The sequence below is a fragment of the Carassius carassius genome, chromosome 34 (assembly GCF_963082965.1).
Source record: "Carassius carassius chromosome 34, fCarCar2.1, whole genome shotgun sequence".
In the NCBI taxonomy this organism is placed as follows: domain Eukaryota; kingdom Metazoa; phylum Chordata; class Actinopteri; order Cypriniformes; family Cyprinidae; genus Carassius; species Carassius carassius.
The window spans coordinates 29,997,256-30,019,857 of NC_081788.1; the positions used below are offsets into that span (position 1 = coordinate 29,997,256).

The window sequence follows — 22,602 nt, forward strand, 5'->3', positions numbered from 1 at the left end:
AAACGCTGCTTTCATCTGATTGGTCGAATCGCTCCACCTTCAACTCTGTCTTTTCATTCTTTCAGGCAGAATAAGAGTCAGTGCGAGTGTGACACTATAATGTCTGAAACCACAGCTCACTTTTAATTAGCATAATAGTTTAATAAGATGTAGTTGGGCACATAATTCATGCTGAGACCAGCAAATTATTTCTAGGTTGTAGTATTGTATGAATATTGTCCCACTGATAAATACAGTGCAAATAGTTCTGTCTCTTTGGAAAAAAGTGAAGTGGAAATAAAAATCAATAATAGACTAAACAGTTCCATGTCTGTAACATTTACCACTCTCATCTTTTAAGTCATAAGGCACTAGGTATGTGTGTGTGACATTAATAAATAATTGTAAAAATTTATATTGTTACATTTCTGAAAAAAAAAAATAGGAAAATTAGCTCTATGCTGTTCAGTGCTCCTGTAGCCTACCCCAGAGCGCCCTCTCGCGGCTGTAGACGGTAATGTTTTCTCTTGGTTCTGAATAAATGTGACTTAAATATGTTTTTTTCCTCATCATGACGTATTTTTGGACTGATGCAACTTATACCGAAAAATACGGGTAACATTATTATTATTATTATTATTTATTATGAGAGTAATTGACACAGACTAGAACTTTAATGTTTCACCAAATTCAGCTCAAATCTTCAGACTCGTCTGACTCGTGTTGCTGTATAACTGGCCAGACTTACCTTCCCAAAAAATCCTATTTTATTTTATTTCATAAATTTAACTATATTTATTTCCACTTCACTGTTATCCAAGGAGACAGAACTATTTGCACTGTTTTAATCAGTGGGACAATATTTATACAATACTATAACCTAGAAATAATTTAACGGCGTCTCTTGCACGTCGCAGCAGCACGAATTATGTGGCCAGCATCATCTGATTCAGATATTATGCTAATTAACAGTGAGCGGTGGTTTCAGACATTACAGTGCTTCACTCGCACTGACTCTTATTCTGTCTGAAAGAATGAAAAGACCGAGCTGAAGCTGGAGCGATTCGACCAATCAGATGAAAGCAGCGTTTCAGCTCCGCCCACAAGTGCGAATGAAATATTGAAGCCATAAACCGAAATGATCAAAACGTACACGGACCAACTGTCTTGTCCATGTTCTCTCACTTGAATCCTCTTCTTGAGATTTGAGTCTCTTGACCTTCTGCAAGCCCCGCCTTGTTCACGCAGTGATTGACATGGCGTGAGGGGGCGGAGACGTGATCGCCTCAGAATGCATTTTCAATGCGCACATTGAATTTTGCTACATTCATTGCGGGACACTGAATGAAAATGCAATCTTAAGTGTCGTGACTGTGAGTGTTAATGCATTTAAGAAGAAATAGCATTTAAATGATCATTTTGCCACAGTTTTTGCTTGAACATGTTATTCATATCTAATCATTTCTGTAATACATTTTCATTTTAATTTTGCTACTTATAAAGCGTTAAAATTAGTATTCATTTTACATATTAAAACTGGTGTATGAAATGGCAAATGGAAAATTATGTAATTTAATTTTCATTTTCATTTTGCTCCAAACGTTGCACAAATGTATTGGAAAATGTAAATGTAAATACAGAAATGCATTGCCATTTTACATATTGCATTGTCATTTTGCATATTACATTCCAAATTGAATATCGCTACCCATATGCTTCCATATGTGTTGTGATGATCTGCAACACTTTTGTTGTCAAACCGATGAAGATGTTTTCTTCATTTGCTGATGTTTTTTCAATTTGCATGTGTTTTCTTAAATTGCAGCGTATTGAGATTTCTCGGCCACCGTAGATATGGCATTTTTCTCATAAATAACACACTTTATCATTTCAATTACCATCAATTATGAAAGCTTGTTTACATCAAACAATAAAAACATTGAAAAGATAATTGCAACACTTTATCTCACAATTCACAAAATAAAAATTATCTTTATGTATTCATTCTTTTTCTAGCTTGTACTTATTTAAAAATGTCTGTGTATGTTTGCCTCTTTAAGATTAATCGCTTTATGTATCCCCTAATTGTAACTTACTTTGGATAAAAAAGTCTGCAAAACGACTAAATGTAATGCAAATGTAAATGTATTTCTAAGCAACAAAGTCTGCAATAAACTTTTTATATATTTTTATCCCATGGTGGATATCAACATATATACATCTATGTATAGTTCACCCAAAAATAAACCTTGGCAAAAAAACAGATTTGGAGAAATCTACCATTGTAACACTTGCTCTGCAGTGAATGGGTGCCGTCAGAATGAGAGTCCAAACAGCGGATAAAAACATCACAATAATCCACAGCACTCCAGTCCATCAGTGAACATCTGGAGAAGACAAAAGATGAAACAAATCCAGCATTAAGATGATTTTAACACAAACACATAGAGTCTATAATCCATAATAACACTTCCTCCAGTGAAAAAGTGTTCTGGTCTGAATCAGGAGAGAAATCTGCACAGATCAAACAGTGGTTAAACAGTCCTAAAGTTTCATGTTTTGTCTTCTCCAGATGTTAACTGATGGACTGGAGTGCTGTTGATTATTGTGATGTTTTTATCCGCTGTTTGGACTCTCATTCTGACGGCACCCATTCACTGCAGAGCATCCATTGATGCAAAGTTATATAATGTATGCATTTCTCATCCTAATCTTGGATGGCTTGATTGTGAGAGCTCTCTGAGTAAGTTTACACTATTCCTTTAACATAAATAACACAAGCAAACTCATATCATATAAATATTTCAAAGTTTTGACATCCGACTGGCGTAACATTATCAGTACGGTGTGTTTGCACTGGCCTCCTGTTGCTGCTAAGGTTCATTTCTGCATTGTTTCACATCAAATCACATATTTGTTCAGCGTTTTCCAGCGGGTCTCCGAGTCACAGAGAATCAGGAGCAAATCCTTCCGTCACATAATCAAGAGGATTCAGGAATAACGTCCCGCATGGAGAGCTTCTGTGAATACGGTTCTCTACGGCTCCATCAGTGTGCGTTTCTGTCCTAGATTTGAGCACAGAAAATAGCATTTGGGTCAGACAGCGAGGTGAGCCGTGTGTTTTATTACGTGCTTCAGAAGGTTATCATTGAAACCAGCTCATGGCCAAAAAGAGACTATCACAACATCCTGCAGCTCTTACTCAAGACAGAGGTCAGAAACACACAATCCTTCAGAAGGAAAGGCATATTTTAACATCTCAATTCTACTTGTAAATCAAAATAGTCCCACAGCTTTTTCTTAAAAGAAATTATAGTTGTGAATTAACACAACTTCCTCGAAAGTACTAAACAATCACTGACGGAAACTGAAGGAACTGGACTCAATGGATGCTGAATCAGAAGCACAATTATTATCTATCTTATGATTGTCATTCTTAACCTTCATGTTCTGGTCATTCTGACCTGGAGAGGATTTTCCTTTCCCCCGAAAATGCTAGTTAATGTTATTGCATTTGGATTAAAACTTGGTGATATTTATGCAAAAAAAAAAAATATATATATATATATATAAATATATATATATATATTTGGGTTTTTTTCTCACCTTGTTACACTGGTGTAAGTATTAAGAATTGCATATTTTATATCTGGTCAAAACTTTTGATACTTTATAATATTTTATTTAACATTTTATTGTTATTTGTTTATGCATTTATCTATGCATGCATTTTCTTGTTTATTTATTTAAAATTTTTTATGGTTTTAATTGTAGTGCATAAAGTTAAACTATTTAATTTTTTTAAAGAGAGATGTTGGTTTTGGCAACATATTTTTTTTATTTTATATTTTAAGTATTTTATATCGGGTCAAAAATGACCTGTCAAAAAAAAAAAAAGTTATGTTATGTTATGTTATGCATGCTATTTTATTCCCAAATCTTGGATTCAATCTTTTTGTCAACTTGTTGTCTTTCAATTAGCACAAGTTCTGTGTTTCTTTCTGACTCTGGTTGACTTTGAGTGAACGTTGCCAAAATTATCCACAAATAATGCTTTTTTCACACAAATACTGAGTGCATGAGCACAGATCAATGAAGCCTATGACCAATCAGAGCCAAAAAGAAAAACAAAACCTGTGCTAACTGAAAGAGAACAAGAATATATATATATATATATATATATATATATATATATATATATATATATATATATATATATATATATATATATATATATATATATATAAATATAAAGACACCTTCAATCATAGCAATAGAGCATGATGAGAATTTTTGATCAGGAACATCAAATTACAAACAGGATTTTCAGCAGCACAAGGGTTAAACCAGCTTTACTGTATCCTATTTTGACCTCATCACAGGAACAGCCTTTGAATCAGCTGTTTTTAATGAAAAAACTGTCTCATGTTCTCGGGTTTTATCATGTCTCAGAATCATAACTGTTTAAATAACTGAGGTTCAAATATGTGTTCTTCACAGCACCAGACTGCTCTCCGCTACACTTCCGCTTTCTTATTGCTTTATTTTATGAAAGAGAAGCCACTGGTGGGCCGTCAGCTTCTCATAACGTGGACACAAACACTGATAATGCTGTCTGTGAACAACAACCACAACAAACAGGAGAACGGAGGAAAAGAACAAGCATTTATGAAAATGAATATGTTTTAAGCATAGACTGTATAAAAACATGGACGTAGTGTCCGTGACGTCACCCGTAGTCTTCTGAAGTGTGTTTTTGAAGCCTAAAGTGTGCAGACCGTCGCCATCTTGGCAGCTCGTCACCACGCAACTCTGCCGGACAATCAAAAATGGGCAAAAAGGCGGGAGCTAGTTGCTGAAGCCACACCCACCTAGCACGATGGCAGTGTCAGCAGCGGCAATCCACCTGTCACTCAAGTGGCCACGCCCTTAATTATGCAGAACTTTAAGTCTTAATATAATTTAAACGGATGAGTTATAAAAAAAATTCACCCCCCTCACAGTTGTCATGAAGGGCAAAATTAGCTATTTAGACCAAAATCATTTTTTGAACCAGGCTGTAAACATGTTTTTTCCTGCTGTAAAGTTGGGCATTTTAACATGGGGAGTCTATGGAACTGACTCCCTTTTGCAGCCAGCCTCAAGCGGCCAGTCGATGAATTGCAGTTTTAGTCACTTCCTTATTGGCCTCACGAGAGAGAGCGGGAGGTTGGCACTCGGTTTTAAGTGATACTTATCCAGATATATAGACATTATATTTGTTTTATATCATCCATCCATCCATCTATCATCCATCCATCCATCCATCCATCCATCCATCTATATATCTATCTATCATCCATCCATCCATCTATCATCCATCTATCATCCATCCATCAATCTATCTATCTATCTATCTATCTATCTATCTATCTATCTATCTATCTATCTATCTATCTATCTATCTATCTATCTATCTATCTATCTATCCATCCATCCAGTCTGACAGATTAATATTAAAACTAAAGATAAAAGCAGATACTCTCTTCTTTGTGTGTGTTTTTCTAAGTGTTGAAACTCATCTGTAGTTCTGCTCTGCCTCCTAATGGAGCAATGCAGTAAATGCAAAAGTACAGGTCACTCACACACACACTCTCTCTCTCTTTCTCTCTCTCTCTCACACACACACACACACATACAGTCAAAGGCCAATATTATCTCTGCAAACACGCGCTGTCAGTGTATATCTTACAGAGAATCCCCTGCATTTATTTCAGTCTGTGTGGTCGGGCAGCTGTGAGTTCATCCACAGGAAGTGAGGAGCTCTGCCGCTTCCTGTTCTGACTGAGAGTGTGTTTATTGATGTGCTGATGACACGTTTCTGGACGCTGAAATGCAGCGTGACGCGTCCTGCTTCACATCGCACCTGTTTCTGAAGCTCAATGTGACGCGAGGAACCGGATTCCCGAATGTGTGAAACACCTGAAGAACATCAATCTGAGACCAGCAGCTCAACCCCTGCTCCACTGAGATTATTAAAGACTAGCACAACTGTTTCAGCATTGATAATAATCAGAAATGTTTCTTGAGCAGTAAATCATCATATTTTCATGATTTCTGAAGATCATGTGACACTGAAGACTGGAGGAATGATGCTGAAAATACAGCTGTGCATCACAGAAATAAATTACATTTGACTATATTTTCACATAGAAAACATTTATTTTAAATTATAATAATATTTCACATTTTTACAGTTTATTTCTGTATTCTTAATCAAATAAATGCAGCCTCGCTGAGCAGCAGAGACTATCAAAAACTATACAAACCTTGCTTATTCCAAACATGTCTTAAATTATAATAGTGTTTAATATTATATAATTTTCTATTTATTTCACACTATTACATGTATTTTATTATTTAATTATTTTATTATTCTATTAATTATTTTATGCTGAATATATATATATATATATAATTTAAAAAAAAATATTTGCTTGGTATTTATATCATTTTATAATAATGCAATTTATTTTGACAATAAATGCAACAAAAGCTAAAAGCCTTGGTGAGCATTAGAGACTTTTATTTGTAATATACCGATATACTGTGCATATTCACATTTTTCTTAGATTATTTTATAATTATGAAATTGTTCATGCAAAAACCAAAAAACTTTTTTTTTTTTACACTTAATTATTGTTTATTTCAGTAACCATTTGACACTTAAAACAACTAGATTCAGATTGTTCTCATGCATTTTAACTCCTCTACAAGCACATGCAAGCCTGAATCACCTGCTGTGTTTTTCTTGAAATAAAAGCTTATGCCCTTCACAAACAGCCCTAAAACCTGCTTTTGTAAAAGGTTTGGAGTGGTGCATGTAAAAGTCAGAGCTGCAGAAATGTGACAGACAGATCTGAGGCTGTTTATTCCCTTCCTAACCTTTTAAGATCCGACAGCTGCATGATTTTCTTCAGCAAAACCTCGAGCCATCTCTGACACAGGCTTTTAGACCTGACAAATATCACACAATGCATTTGTACATTTTGATACAGTATGTCAGGGTCACACGTCTCATAAAGAACAAAAACCTCAAATAAAATGTCATTTGGCTCTCTTAGACAGCATGAATGCATGCTTCTCCTGAGAAAATATTTTATTTCATTATATTTTATATATATTTAAAAAATATATATTTTTATTATATATATATATATATATATATATATATATATATATTATATATTTACATTTTATTTTACTTTTAGTTATCTTAGTACACGAAGTGAAACTTCAACTATAGTTATTTATTTTTTATTTTATTATATCTTATTTAACACTTTACTTTTCTTTCAAGTAACGAAAATATGTTTTATGATTTTAGTACATCAAGTTAAATTAAAAAGAAATGTTGCTTTGCCAACAAACTGAAATAAAATAAGTGTTTTATATTTTATTTTATATATTTTCATATATATTTAGTTCCCCATCGAGGGAGAGACGATGCGTCGATAACGCTTTGGGAACGCATTCTGCGTGAGTGCGTCTGAAGCATCCATGTCAACTAGTCCAATGGCGAGAGTGAGCGTCAGGAGTGACGTCACGACCAGGAACTGATAAAAACCCCAACCGGAGCAACCGGTGTTAGCTTTCTGTGCCTCAGCAAGCGATCTGTGTCAAACCTGTCTGTCATATTTACTGTTGTCTTGTTCAAAGTTTATATATCATGGCGAAGCAACTATTCAAACCGTGTGCTTCTCCCTGCCCGCGTTATTTAACGGGTGGGGATACACACGAGCTTTGTGTAGTTTGTTTGGGAGTGGAGCATGTGTTATCAGCCTTCGAGGAGACTGATTGCCCGCATTGTGAGAAGCTTTCGCTTCGCATGCTCCGCTCCCGCTTCGCAAATGGATCTCTCAGCGGGGTTGGAGACGGGTCCGAGGGCTCTTTCTCCTCCCTTACCTGGGAGATCCATAGCTCAAACTCCGGTGTCGGAAGCCCGCCCCGCGGCTTCTTCCGCCCGGGGGGAGAGCTCATTGCTTCGTTGCTCTAGCTCCGAGGAGTTAGATGTAACGGGCAGTGAAGGTGACACAATCAGGGGGGAAGAGGATTTGCCATCTCTTTCCCCAGCATATGAGGAGTTGATTGATGTATTAACACGAGCTTTAGATAAGTTACATATATCTTGGCCATCTGATAAACAGAGCGCTCGTCCTAAAAGCAAATTAGACGAGCGTTTTCTGTCTTTTAAAACATCTCCTACATCACGGGGTCTCCCTTTTTTCCCTGATCTTCACAGTGAGCTGTCTAGATCGTGGAATAAGCCATATTCATCACGTCTTTTCAGCCCTCATTTATTCTGATATAAGAGGGCTGAAAGAAAATGGTTATGAAGCGATGCCCCGGGCGGAACAGACGCTCGCGAGCTATCTTTCCCCTGGTTCAGCGTCATCTATTAAGAACCCGACTTTGCCCACAAAGCCTTTAAAGATCAAAAAAAAAAAAGTAGTGGGTAAAGCTTACACAGCAGCAGGTCAGGCTGGAGCTTGCCTTCACTCAATGGCTTTGCTTCAGGCTTATCAGGCTGAGCTGCTGGGGGAGTTAGATAACAGTGAGGGAGTCAGTCGTGACGAAATTCGCGAACTTCGTCGGGCTACGGATTTATCTCTCAGGGCGACTAAAGAAACAGCACGTGCTATTGGTAGATCTATGGCTGCTTTGGTTTCTACAGAAAGACACCTTTGGCTTAATCTTTCAGATATTAAAAATAAAGATAGATCTTTTCTTTTAGACGCTCCCATTTCTCATGAAGGTCGGTTTGGTGATGCTGTGAATGAAGTGGTTGAAAGATTTCAAGAAAATAAAAAGCAATCTGAAGCTTTTAAAAGTTTTCTCCCTCGCCGATCTAATCCTGATGCTGCTGGGCGTGCAAGGCAGCCCCAGCCTTCATGCTCCTCATATCGTGTTTTTCAAAAAGAGAGTGTTGCGTCTCGCGCTCCTCCTCAAAAATCACGGGGACCGAGTCAGCACTCACAGCCAAAGCAATCTAAGCAGAAGCCGGATCTGAGGACCGTTCTTCTCGCTAAGAAAGCTTCGGCTCAGAAGAAAAGGTCCTGACGCCAACTGGGTCAGACCTGTGAGGGCAGCCCCAACCGAGACGGTGCGGTGTACACCCCAGTATACGGTGCCCGTCCGGTCTCGGTGCTCTCACGGGGCCGTCCTGCCAACCCCGCCACCCTTGGTGCCTCGGGGCGCAGCGGTCTCCAGCGGGTCTCTGGCGCTGTGTCTCTCAGACGCTGCGTCGGGCTCGCTCCCTCTGAGGGGGGTTCAAGAGCAGTTAGCTCGGGTGGTTCCTGCGCTTCGGCTTCAGGTCCCCGCACTAGCTGTTCAAATTACACCAGAGGCCAGCCTCGAGAGGCTGGTTCCCTTAGTAGAATGTCTGACAGAATGGAAAAGTCTGCCGAATATATCTCAATGGGTCCTGCAGATAGTAGAGAAGGGTTACAGAATACAGTTCGGTTTTCGTCCCCCTCGCTACAACGGGGTGTTGCTCACAGTAGTGCATCCCGAGCAGGCTTTGGTCATGGAGCAAGAAGTGAAATCTCTTTTAGCGAAAAATGCTATAGAGCAGGTGTATCCTCCCGACAGGGCATCGGGTTTTTACAGCCGTTATTTCATTGTTCCAAAAAAGGATGGAGGGCTGCGTCCCATTTTAGATCTTCGTCTGTTGAATCGTACAGTTCAGAAATTAAAATTCAAGATGCTGACACTCAAACAGATCGTGACTCAAATCAGATCCGAGGACTGGTTCATCACGATAGACCTAAAAGATGCGTACTTCCATATCTCCATCCTCCCTCAGCACAGGAAGTTCCTAAGGTTTTCTTTCGGGGGCAAAGAATACCAGTATCGGGTACTTCCCTTCGGTCTAGCTCTCTCACCCCGCACATTCACGAAATGCCTAGATGCAGCTCTGGCACCGCTCAGGCTGCAGGGCATACGTATTCTGAATTACTTGGACGACTGGTTGATTTTAGCGGAATCAGAACAGTTGGCGGTTCGGCATCGAGATGTCGTCCTCGCGCATATGCAGAAGTTGGGTTTGAGGCTCAGTACCAAGAAGAGTGTGCTATCTCCATTACAGAGGACCACTTTTCTTGGGGTGGTATGGGATTCGGTCACGATGCGAGCCGCTCTTTCGCCCGCTCGTGTAGCCAACATCCTCACAGCCACATCAGAGCTAAAGCTAGGCCAGTCACGCACTGTAAAACAGTTCGAGAGATTGTTGGGTCTCATGGCAGCAGTGTCCAATGTAATCCCCTTTGGCCTGCTGGGCATGAGACCTTTACAGTGGTGGCTCAGGACCAGAGGGTTCTCCCCGAGGGGAAACCCACTTTGTACGATCAAGATCACGCGGCAGTGTCTCCGCGCCTTGGTCATATGGAGAGAACACTGGTTCCTGTCCCAGGGTCCGGTATTGGGAGCTCTTTGTCATCGGGTTGCCATCTCGACAGATGCTTCCCTTACCGGCTGGGGAGCGGTAATGGAAGGCCGCTCAGCTCAGGGTCTGTGGGAGAGCCATCATCACTCTTGGCACATCAACTGCCTGGAGATGATGGCGGTCTTCAAAGCTTTGAGGCACTTCCTGCCAGACCTGAGGGACCATCATGTGCTGGTCCGCACAGACAATACATCGGTGGTCTCTTACATCAACCGTCAGGGGGGTCTGCGCTCGCGCCCACTCTGCAAATTAGCGTACCAGATCCTCCTGTGGTCCCTGGGGAAATTACGCTCTCTGAGGGCAATGTATATACCAGGGACTCAGAATATTGGAGCAGACACCCTGTCGAGGCAGGTGCTGAGGTCAGGGGAATGGAGGCTTCACCCCGAGGTGGTGGAGCTCATATGGGAATCTTATGGCCAAGCAGAAGTGGATCTGTTTGCGTCTCAGTACACGACACACTGTCCACTATGGTTCTCCCTTACTCATCCAGCCCCCCTGGGGTTGGACGCTATGGTACAGATGTGGCCGAGGCTACGTCTGTACGCCTTTCCCCCAGTTGCTCTGCTCCCAGGAGTTCTGGAGAGAGTCCGCCAGGACGGAGTAAGTCTACTTCTCGTAGCTCCACACTGGCCGAGTCGAATCTGGTTTGCGGACCTGATTCATCTCCTCGACGGTCCTCCCTTGGAGATCCCGATCAGGAAAGACCTTCTATCTCAGACCGGGGGCACTATATTTCACCCCCGGCCAGAGATTTGGAAGCTTTGGGTGTGGCCTCTGAGGGGGCGCAACTCATAGAGAGTGGTCTCTCAACTGAGGTTGTGGAGACCATTCTTAGCTCCAGAGCTCCAGCTACGAGGAAACTTTATAGACTCAAATGGAATGTTTTTTCTTCTTGGTATTACCAACATCAGTGTGACCCCGTCCACTGCTCTGTTGGCTCAGTTCTTGAGTTTTTACAGGACCGCTTCACTTCTGGTCTTTGTCCATCCACCTTAAAAGTTTACGTGGCGGCCATTTCGGCTTTCCACGCCCCAGTGGGTGGTGCATCTCTGGGTCGTGACCCTCTTATCTCTCGTTTCCTTCGTGGCACCTTGAGGCTGAGACCTGCAACTCGTACTAGAGTGCCGGCCTGTGACCTGGCTATAGTTTTAGAAGGCCTATCTAGGGCTCCTTTTGAACCCCTAGATTCTGTCTCTGTGAAGTTTCTTTCGTTTAAGACTACTTTTCTCCTTGCTATTTCGTCCCTAAAAAGAGTCGGAGACCTTCAGGCTCTCTCGGTTTCTCCCACCTGCCTTGAATTTGCACCTGGGATGGTCAAAGCATTTCTCTACCCTAAGCAGGGATACGTCCCTAAGGTACCGACCGTTGTTCCGAGACCTATTGTTCTGCAGGCTTTCTGTCCTCCCCCGTTTGCATCATCGGACCAGGAAAAGTCTAACCTCTTGTGCCCGGTGCAAGCATTGAACACTTATGTTCATCGGACTTCTTCTTTTCGGAAATCCGATCAGCTGTTTGTCTGTTTCGGGTCACCTAAGATAGGTCTTCCTGTCACTAAACAGACACTTAGTAAGTGGATAGTTGGGGCTATCCATCTTGCCTATGAGTCTTCTGACCTACCGTGCCCTTTGGGGGTCAGAGCTCATTCTACTAGGAGTATGGCGGCCTCTAGAGCCTTATTATCTGGGGCCTCTCTTCAGGATGTTTGCGATGCGGCAGGCTGGTCCTCGCCACTCACATTCGTCAGGTTTTATAGCCTAGACCTGGACGCTACTCCCGGGTCTCAGGTTTTTAATTCTTAAGCTGTTGGTTTTTTCTGGCTGACACTCAGGCACTTGTAATATGGCGGTTTGGGTATTCTCGTTCCCAAAGCGTTATCGACGCATCGTCTCTCCCTCGATGGGGAACGTCTCGGTTACGTCTGTAACCTCGGTTCCCCGAGAAGGGAACAAGACGATGCGTCTCCCTGCCATACTTCCTTCGTTCCTGTGATCGACTTGCTTCGGCACTGTCGAAGCTAACACCGGTTGCTCCGGTTGGGGTTTTTATCAATTCCTGGTCGTGACGTCACTCCTGACGCTCACTCTCGCCATTGGACTAGTTGACATGGATGCTTCAGACGCACTCACGCAGAATGCGTTCCCAAAGCGTTATCGACGCATCGTCTCGTTCCCTTCTCGGGGAACCGAGGTTACAGACGTAACCGAGACGTTTTCTATTAAGTCAAGTAAGAAAAATCTATTTTTATTGTTTTAATTTTAGTACATCAAGTTAAAACAAGTGAGAAACATTGCTTTAGCAATGAGCCGAAAAAAAATACATATTTAATTTATTTATTAATTTCTGAAATTTATTTATTAATGTTCTGAAATGTTTATAGCTAAAAATATTTTTTTCAAAAATTGTATTTATTTTATTTAAAGTAACAGAAACCTTTTGATATGGTTTTAATTTGAGTTATCTATAAAAACCCTGATCAGATTCTTAAACGTGAACAAATGATCCAAGCTACTGGCTTCATCAGCTCTGTGCTGTATAATGTATGAGAAATAATTTCTCCATTTAAATACAGATAGGACTCCTGAGCAATGAAAGAGAAAGCTCTGAGCAATAACACACAGCGGAGTGATCTCTAGTTATTTTTCTGTTGCTGTGAGCTCCAGGTGGGTTTCTTTTTGCTGAAAGTGTTGATTTCTGCTAAAGCGATCAATTTCAGAGCAAGCCTCTCAGTAAAGAAGCATTACAGGCTCCAGAGAAAATCCCACAATAACAACAGAAACGAGTTTCCTCGCACATAAGAGCACATTCACTTCCACAAGCTGCTTGTTAAAGGACAATACAAGTAAAGGACAATAAGTGTACCTGTGATTTTCTCTCGTCCTGAAGGCCACAGAGATCTGATGCTCTTTAAAAGTACAGTTGATATTATTTCTGGCTCATTCGCCAAGTTCATGCATATAGAAAATTCACATACTGAGCAAAGTATGCATACTATATAATGCAGAAATAGTAGTATGCTATTCCAAACACAGCCTGTGAAGATAAATAAATAAATAACACAAGTAGTATTTGTGAAGCTACTCTAGTTTGTAAAGAAACAAAGCACTCGTTATTTTGGTCCTCCATATACAGCAAAAAAAATAAAAATAAGTAAGATAAATATAAAATTAAATAAATAAATTGTACTGAAATATATGGACGAAACTATATTTTTAGAAACTGTATTTATGTTTATAATTGGGTGGTACATTTATATAAATATATTTTAGCAAAAAAATGTGTATATTTAGATTTCACTCATGGGTTCACTTGTAAATGTTTGTCTATATTGTTGACAACATAATCAAATTTAATGATCAAAGCAGATTGAACTGGTACAAAATTAATTCAAGACATCAAACATGAACACATTAACAGTAAAAAATAAAAATAAATAAATAAAATGTGTTCAACTAAACATGATTTGTACTCTTAACCAAGAAAATATGTTGTTACCAAACAACATAAACTTTTGAACCGTAGTGTGTATGTGTGTATATATATATATATATAAAGATATGTAGTCGAATGTAAATTCAATTGAAATCATTGCTTATATATATATATATATATATGAAAATTCTTTGTAGCAAAAGCTATTATTCTGCATTAATTCAAATCAATGGGTTAATTTACATGCTCTCTGAACATTTACAAACACAAACCTGACAGTCTGCGTGTGTTTGTGATTTAAAGATGCAAATCATGTTCAAAGAAATGAGAGTCGAATGAACGCAGACAAGTCATTTTTAATAATGAGTCCCTTCACACGTAACACAAATCATAACAGCGCACTGAACGTGTGCAAACCAGCTCAGAAGCAAACCAACTTAGCATGGAATTACAAAACAAGATTTCACGTCACAAGAAAAGTCCTCGGTGTCCTCCAGTCTGTCCTCATCATCTCAAAGAGACTCTTCTAGAAGATCCATCGTCCCGCAAGAGAACACACACACACACACACACACACACACACACACACACACACACACGTGTCCCGATGAAACAGAGTCTCTTCAGGGCAGAGATCCAGAGAGAGTCTCTTTCTGCTGCAGCTTCAGGATCAGCTCCAGCAAATTCATCTGCACCATCACCTCCTGAGACGGACAGAGAGAGACGTGTGAGAGAACGAGAGAAGACGAGGCTGAGAGAGAGAGAGAGAGAGAGAGAGAGACCTGCGGGTTAGTGGTGATGTAGAACCCCTGCACGCCTGCTTTCTCCAGCGTGTTCTGCTGATCTAGAACCTTCTGATCCATCTCAGCCACGACCTTCTCGTCCATCATCCTCTGCTCTTCTTTCACTCGCTGATCGAGAGCCTGAAGCGGTGACCGAGACAATATATTAACTCTATACGTCCTCTTTAAATCACAGACACGTCCTAAACATGCCTGAAGTCTCCAGGTTCTGGCTCTGTTTTACTACTGAAGTGTTTTTCAGTCCTCTTGCGTGATGTATACAGTATGAGCATTTGCATCTTCTCTCATGACACGATTGGTCAATTATGTACAATGCCTGTGTGAAGGGCCTTGAACTTTGAAAAAACAAACAAACAAAAAAAAGTCACAATTTAGTTTAAATTGACTAAAAATGACAAAAACTGAAATAAATATTAATTAAAGTGAAATAGAAATATTAAATAAAAATATTAATATTAACCGTATGACATGACATAAACGTGAAATAAAAATAAAAAACGTAAAATGTGATTAATAAATAATGTATAGTTAGTATTTAAACACAAAAATGTCTAATTTTGGATCGAAATTAGAAACGTACTAAAAATAAATAAAGTTAAACTGCGAAATATAAATATAAAATAAAAATATCAATATTAACAGTATGACATGACAAACAAGAAATTTAAAAAAAACTTAATATAATTAATAAATAATAATAAATAATTTATAGTTAGTATATAAACACAAAATTCTAATTTTAGATCTAAATTAGAAACTTAATAACCATTACTAAAACTAAACTGAAATCGAAATCTAAGTAAAATAGAAATATAAATTAAAAATAACAATATTAACTGTATGACATGACAAACGTGAAATAAAAACAAAAAACAAAACATAATTAATAAATAATGTATAGTTAGTATATAAACACAAAAATGTCAAATTTTTGATCGAAATTAGAAACTTACTTAAAATAAATAAAACTAAATTGAAATAAATGTACATCTAAGTGAAATAGAAATATAATATAAAATGAACAATATTAATATTCACAGTATGACATGACATAAATGTGAAATAAAAATAAAAAACGTAAAATATAATTAGTAAATAATAATAAATAATGTGTAGTTAGTATAAACACAAAATTCTAATTTTAGATCGAAATTAGAAACTTACTAATTAATAAAACTAAACTGAAATAAATATACATCTAAGTGAAATAGAAAAATAAAATAACAATATTAATAGTATGACATGATATAAACGTGAAATAAAAAACGTAAAATATAATTAATGAATAATAATAAATAATGAATAATTAGTATATAAACACAAAATTTAAATCTCAGTTCGAAATTATAAAAACGATTTATATGAAATATAAATCTAAGTGAAATAGAAATATAAAATAACAATATTAATATTAACAGTATGACATGACATAAACGTGAACTAAAAATAAAAAACTGAAAATATAATTAATAAATAATAATAAATAATGTGTAGTTAGAATATAAATACAAATGTAAAATGTTTGATCGAAATTAGAAATGTACAAAAAAGTATTAAAACAACTGAAATAAATATTCATCTAAGTGAAATAAAAATATTAAATGAAAATATTAATATTAACAGTGACAACATAAACGTGAAATAAAAATAAAAACCTGAAAAAATAATAAATAATAAATATTGTATAGTTAGTATATAAATATTACTAAAATAACCGTTTTCATGATTATAGTTATTATAAGTCATAATATTAGTCAAAAATAATTAATATGATTATTAAAGATAAGTCTGAAGCTGCCTTTTTAAAGAAAACAAAGATTATCATCTAAATTAGAGCTGAAACAACGAATCGATTTAATCGATTAAAATCGATTATTAAAATAGTTGTCAACTAATTTAGTCATCGATTCGTTGCTAAATAACTTATTTGCCATAAGCGGCTCATTTCGTGCATATTTCAAATCTGCGGTGACCAAAGTGTGGCAGTAATGAGCCACCGGAGGTTTTACTCAGCCAGTACAGCAGGAGAAGTAGCGAATAGCCAATAGCTGGCCTCGTTTTATGTCACGTGCTCCCCGAACAGCGTCTCTGCAGCATTCAAGCGTGATGTGGGAGCATAGACATCATATATGATGTTTATGTGTGGGAGTACTTTACTTTGAGCCTTTAAAAAAGAAGATTAACCTGTAAACTCTGCACTTCATATCACTTCTTTTGCGCGCTCATGTTCGTTATTTCCTATGTAGGCGCGCAGTATGCGCGCTCATAATGGAAGCGACGCGTTCGCGACGCACCCGTTTTTCCAGGCGCGTCTACACAGCATCGAGTTAAAAACATTTCAACTTTTCAGAATGCGGCAAGCGCACCGCGGGTCATGTGACAAGAACTAAATAATCAGCTTCATCCTTTCCCGTAACAACGTTAAAAGCTCAGCCAAGATGAAGGAACAGCTGATCATAGTTGTATATGGATTTCCATTTTGAAATAAATTTAGTAGCAGAGCTACTGCAAGCGATTTTTAGAGCTGCAAATCCATTTATCCTTTGCTGAAATTTCCGCGTCTTCAAGGAGAGAGCACGTCATGGTTGCTTAGATTCTGCACGAGCGCTTTGGAGAGGAGGAGAAAGCGGCGCGCCTAGCGTTTTCCACGCGTTTTTAGGCGCGATTTGTGAACGGCCCCTAAGACTTTTATTTGTGCAGATTCTCCAGTACAATGTTGTTTGCAAATGTTTAGTCGTAAAAGCTGATAACATTGCTTTTTAACAGTTAACATTTAAAGCTTTACAAACATGTTCTGTGGTCAGTTTGTCGTTTACCAGTTCAAAATTCAGTCGTGCAGCCTAATTATGACTGAATGAGAGGTAAATGTAGATATTTGAAATGCACTTTTTTTCTAAGTATTCACTGCTCTTTTTCACACAGCAGGTTTTTTTGTGTGTCCGTTTTTTTTTTCTTTTTCTGGAAAACCTTCTGATGGATTTTACTTTAAATTGTGAGTTCCATTCAGGTTTCATGTCATTGGCACTTTATTCGAAGGATTGTTTACAATTTCACAGCATAAGCTATAAAGCTGTTTCCCAGTAAATAATAAAATACAATGCACTGCAATTTTATTCTGTTTTATCCTTATTCTTCGTGAAAATATGTTCTGAAAGATTCCTTAATAAGCTTTGTTCGGGATGTTAAACTACTTTAGGAGCTCTAAGGACTGCCATGGTGAAAACATTATTTGAAATCTCCTTGTGAAATTTGCTAGAGTATGGGTCAGTGTTCTGATTGCAGAAGAGTTTGACAAAGGATTACTAACACAATAAAACAACTCCAGGTATATTTTTGATGAGGATATGACAGTGCACAATGGTTAAAATCTCTTAAAAATCTATGCTGAATGATAAAGACCCTTTATTAATAATTTACTTGGGGGGAAAATGGAAAAAAACTGAAGTACATAAACCGATTAATCGATTAATCGTAAAAATAATCGACAGATTAATCGATTATCAAAATAATCGTTAGTTGCAGCCCTAATCTAAATAACATATAAACCTAACATGACCCAAAATAAATCAATGAAGAAATATCACTATAATACTATTGAACTGAAACTTAATGATTATACATTTAATTTATATAATGATAATAATAATAATTATATTTACTATTCATAATATTTTTATTTATATATTTTTTATTTTATTAATATTTTATTATTAATGTTGTTATTTAAAATATTATTATTAATGTTGCCATTTAAAACAACAACATTAATAATAATAATTTTATATTAAATTTATTTTATATATTTTATTTATATTTTATTAATCATGTTGTTGTTTAAAATATTATTATTATTATTATTATTAATGATTATATTTAAAACAACAACAATAATAATAATAATAATAATTATTATCATTATTATTATTATTAATGCTTATCTAAAACAACAATAATAATAATAATAATAATAATTATTATTATTATTATTATTATCATCATCATTATTATTATTATCATCATCAGTATTTTAATGAATGCTGTTATAATAATAATAATAATAATAATAATAATAATAAGCCTCTTTGATAGGCTTTTCTTTAGTTGACAACATTTATAAAGCGTAAAGCAATATAAAGCAGTCTCATTAAAACTTAGAAAGATGTTTATCAGCCACTTAAACTCAAACAGCGTTTGCAAATTTGATAATCATGCTAAACCATATAATGTTCCCAGGAATTGTTAGAATTATTAATAAGAATTAATAACAGTTAAAACTTAATGCTTTGGTGTGTGTTAATTTTAAGCCTGTCTGCACAATATTGGTCAAACTAGTTTTCAGTCATCACCTTCAATATTACAGTAATGACTGTAATGAAAATAGGAAAACAAAGCCAAAAGCCAGATATTTTAGGCAACTTAGAAATCCGGCCCAGGACATATCCAGGAGACAGAGGACACAAAGTCACCCTGACCACACGCTATCGTACCTCAGTTTCTGCTCTCTGGTTGGATTTCAGAACGGCCAGATTGTGAGACTTACACGTCTGCAGAGACTGTCTGTGTTTCCGCACCAAATCCTGCTTGACAGCTGAAACACACACACAAACACACACACACACACACACACACACACACACACACACACACACACACACACACAGTCAACATCTTACAGGTTTCAGCATGGCCTGAAACACACACACCTCTGTGCTCGCAGTGTAGCTTCTGTCTCTGATTGTAGAGGTTTTTCTCCATCAGGTGTTGAATGTCCAGCAGCCCTTGCACTATTTCATACACCGTCCCATCGATGAGCGCTTGAGCCAGATCACTAAGTGTGGTGTAGGACAGACGCTGCTGAAACGAGCTGAAACACACCTTTGTTTCTCACTAAACTCCTCCAAGTACATCAGCAGAGCGAGCAGAAAGAGTTTCCACTGCCAAACGATCACTAAACATCATATACAGGAAGATTTGGAAGGAAAGCTACAAAATCTGTTCGTCGACAATGTGGAAAAGAGTATCAGATGTTTTCTACAGACTGCTTGACATTGTTTTGAACATTGAGTCAGCAAGCTGCATTTTTTTGGCGGGAATGTATTCAATACTTTTCTTGAAAAGTTTTTTTTAATACCCATTCACATTTATTTACTCTTGTTTTAATAATGCACTCACTTAATTTTGTTCATTTTCTCAGAAAACAAAACATCAATTTGTTTCAATTTCAATCTTCAATTTGCATCTCTAGTGAATGTATCTTGGTTTAAGGATGTTTAGATATTTGCATTGGAAAAAAAATACTGAGGATGATTATAATTTTTTTTTTTTTGGTAGTGCATGTAATATTTAATGCAATAACGTCGTGAATTTGACTTTCTGCTCAGATTTAAGACCTTTGTAAGGCCTTAATTTGTGGATTTAATATTTTGTAGGATAATGTGATGATTTGTTGATATGGTGTGATGATGTGTTATGTAATGTGACATGATGATATGATGGGATGCAATGTAATGTGATGTCATGATGTGATTATGTAAAAATGTAATGTGATGTGACCGAGCGCCAACCTCCTGCTCTCTCTCGTGAGGCCAATAAGGAAGTGACTAAAACTGCAATTCATCGACTGGCCGCTTGAGGCTGGCTGCAAAAGGGAGTCAGTTCCATAGACTCCCCATGTTAAAATGCCCAACTTTACAGCAGGAAAAAACATGTTTACAGCCTGGTTCAAAAAATGATTTTGATCTAAATAGCTAATTTTGCCCTTCATGACAACTGTGAGGGGGGTGAATTTTTTTATAACTCATCCGTTTAAATTATATTAAGACTTAAAGTTCTGCATAATTAAGGGCGTGGCCACTTGAGTGACAGGTGGATTGCCGCTGCTGACACTGACGTCGTGCTAGGTGGGTGTGGCTTCAGCAACTAGCTCCCGCCTTTTTGCCCATTTTTGATTGTCCGGCAGAGTTGCGTGGTGACGCGCTGCCAAGATGGCGACGGCCCGCTCTACACACTTTAGGCTTCAAAAACACACTTCAGAAGACTACGGGTGACGTCACGGACACTACGTCCATGTTTTTATACAGTCTATGGATGTGACATGATGTGATTTTATGTGATATGATTATGTAAAGATGTGATGTAATGTTGTGTGGTGATGTGTTATGCAATGCAATGTGATATTATGATGTAATGTGATGATGAGATGTTTTACAATGAAGTTTTGTTGTGATGTGATTATGTTGGGTTGTGATTATGTAATGATGTGATGCAATGTAATGTGATGTAATGATGTGATGACGTAAGGTGATGTGATGTAATGTTATTTGATGTGATGATCTGATGTGATGTCATGTGAAAATGTGATGATGTAATGTGATGTGATGATGTAATGTAATGGTATGTGATGTAATGTGATGATGTAATGTAATGTAATGATCAAAAGGTGATGTGATGTAATGTGATGTGATGATGATGTGATGTAATGTGATGATGTAATGTGACGATCTGATGTGATGTGATGATGTAAGGTTATGTGATGTGATGTAATGTGATGATGTAATGTGACGATCTGATGTGATGTGATGACGTAATATGATGTATTGTGATGATGAAAGGTGATATGATGTAAGGTTATGTGATGTGATGTAATGTAATGTGATGATGTAATGTGATGTAATGTGATGATGTAATTTGACGATCTGATGTGATGTGATGTAATGATGTAAGGTTATGTGATGTGATGTAATGGGATGTGATGATGTAATGTGATGATGTAATGTGATGTAATGTGATGATGTAATGTGACGATCTGATGTGATGTGATGTAATGATGTACGGTTTTGTGATGTGATGTGATGTAATGATGTAAGGTTATGTGATGTGATGATGTAATGATCTAAGGTTATGTGATGTGATGATGTAATGTGATGTGATTTAAGGTGATGTGATGTACATTTACATTTAGTCATTTAGCAGACGATCCAAAGCAATCAAAAACAACAAGAGAGCAATGATTATATAAGTGCTGTAACAAGTCTCAGTTAGCTTAGCACCTAGCAAGGGCTTTTAATTAATATAATAAACAAAAAAATAGATATAATAGAAAAAAATAGAGCGAGCTAGTGATAGAGGTCTTTTTTTGTAAAGGACGAAACACCAAAGTTTCACGCGCAGTTTCACTCACAGTCTTCAAACTACACGAGCACTCTCTCTCTTCCCCCACCCCTCGTGAATATTAACCAAAATCATTAGACACGATAAGAAAAAGGGCGGAACGCCAAAGTTTCACGTGGAGCATTCGGAGATTTTTTTTTCTCCATGACAGGCTGCTGGCTCCCACTGTTAAATTTTTTATTTTTATTTTGGAAAAGCACTCTCTGTATTAGCTTAAAGCCCTAAAGTTTACATTGGTTACTGTATTCTTTCAATTGCTCTAAACAAGTATTTTGGGTGAACTTTTTTATTGAATGCTAGACATCAAGTTGTTGTTATTTTCATCTGAAAGAAGAACTTTTTTTCGTTAAGCTAGGCCCTATGTGTTCAGTAAGCTTGTTTCAGTAAGCTATGTGTTTTCAAGGCTTCAAGGTTTTATTGAATGCTATCTCTATACAATTGCAAAGTAATGCATTCTTAGTCAGTCTTTTATTTTGTAATTTTAAGAGCAATAAACATATATTGCAATGTTAAGGAATTCATGTTTTTTTCATTCAGATATGTAAATCGACATGTATAAATTTTTAGTAGTCAAATAATGGGGAGATAATCGAAATCGAATCGGTCTGAAAAAATTATCGCTAGATTAATCGTTTAAAAAATAATCGTTCATCCCAGCCCTAGTGATGATGTAATGTGATGTGCGCACCTGGGCAGGTCTTTCACGAGCGTCTGCAGCTCTGACAGCAGGTAATA

The 22,602-nt window shown here is 37.3% G+C and overlaps 1 protein-coding gene and 1 long non-coding RNA gene across 2 annotated transcripts in view; both read right to left on the reverse strand.

Annotated features, from left to right (window-relative positions):
• Positions 1-2,913: 2,913 nt before the first annotated feature.
• Positions 2,914-13,366, reverse strand: LOC132115278 (uncharacterized). The gene is made up of 3 exons (XR_009425465.1): positions 13,325-13,366; positions 6,904-6,975; positions 2,914-3,044 (listed from the first exon to the last, which is right to left on the reverse strand). It is a non-coding gene; the product is annotated as an uncharacterized LOC132115278 (long non-coding RNA).
• Positions 13,367-14,083: 717 nt separating this feature from the next.
• LOC132115279 (protein DGCR6-like) overlaps positions 14,084-22,602 on the reverse strand; it is a 9,255-nt gene continuing 736 nt past the window's right edge. Inside the window, exons 2-7 of the mRNA XM_059523657.1 lie at positions 22,556-22,602; positions 19,401-19,561; positions 19,185-19,285; positions 14,677-14,817; positions 14,486-14,598; positions 14,084-14,264 (exon numbers count right to left, since the gene is read on the reverse strand). The exon at positions 22,556-22,602 is cut by the window's right edge and continues 77 nt beyond it. Coding sequence (XP_059379640.1) covers positions 14,518-14,598; positions 14,677-14,817; positions 19,185-19,285; positions 19,401-19,561; positions 22,556-22,602 — 531 coding nt within the window. The 3' untranslated portion in view covers positions 14,084-14,264; positions 14,486-14,517. The remainder of the gene's footprint in view (positions 14,265-14,485; positions 14,599-14,676; positions 14,818-19,184; positions 19,286-19,400; positions 19,562-22,555) is intronic.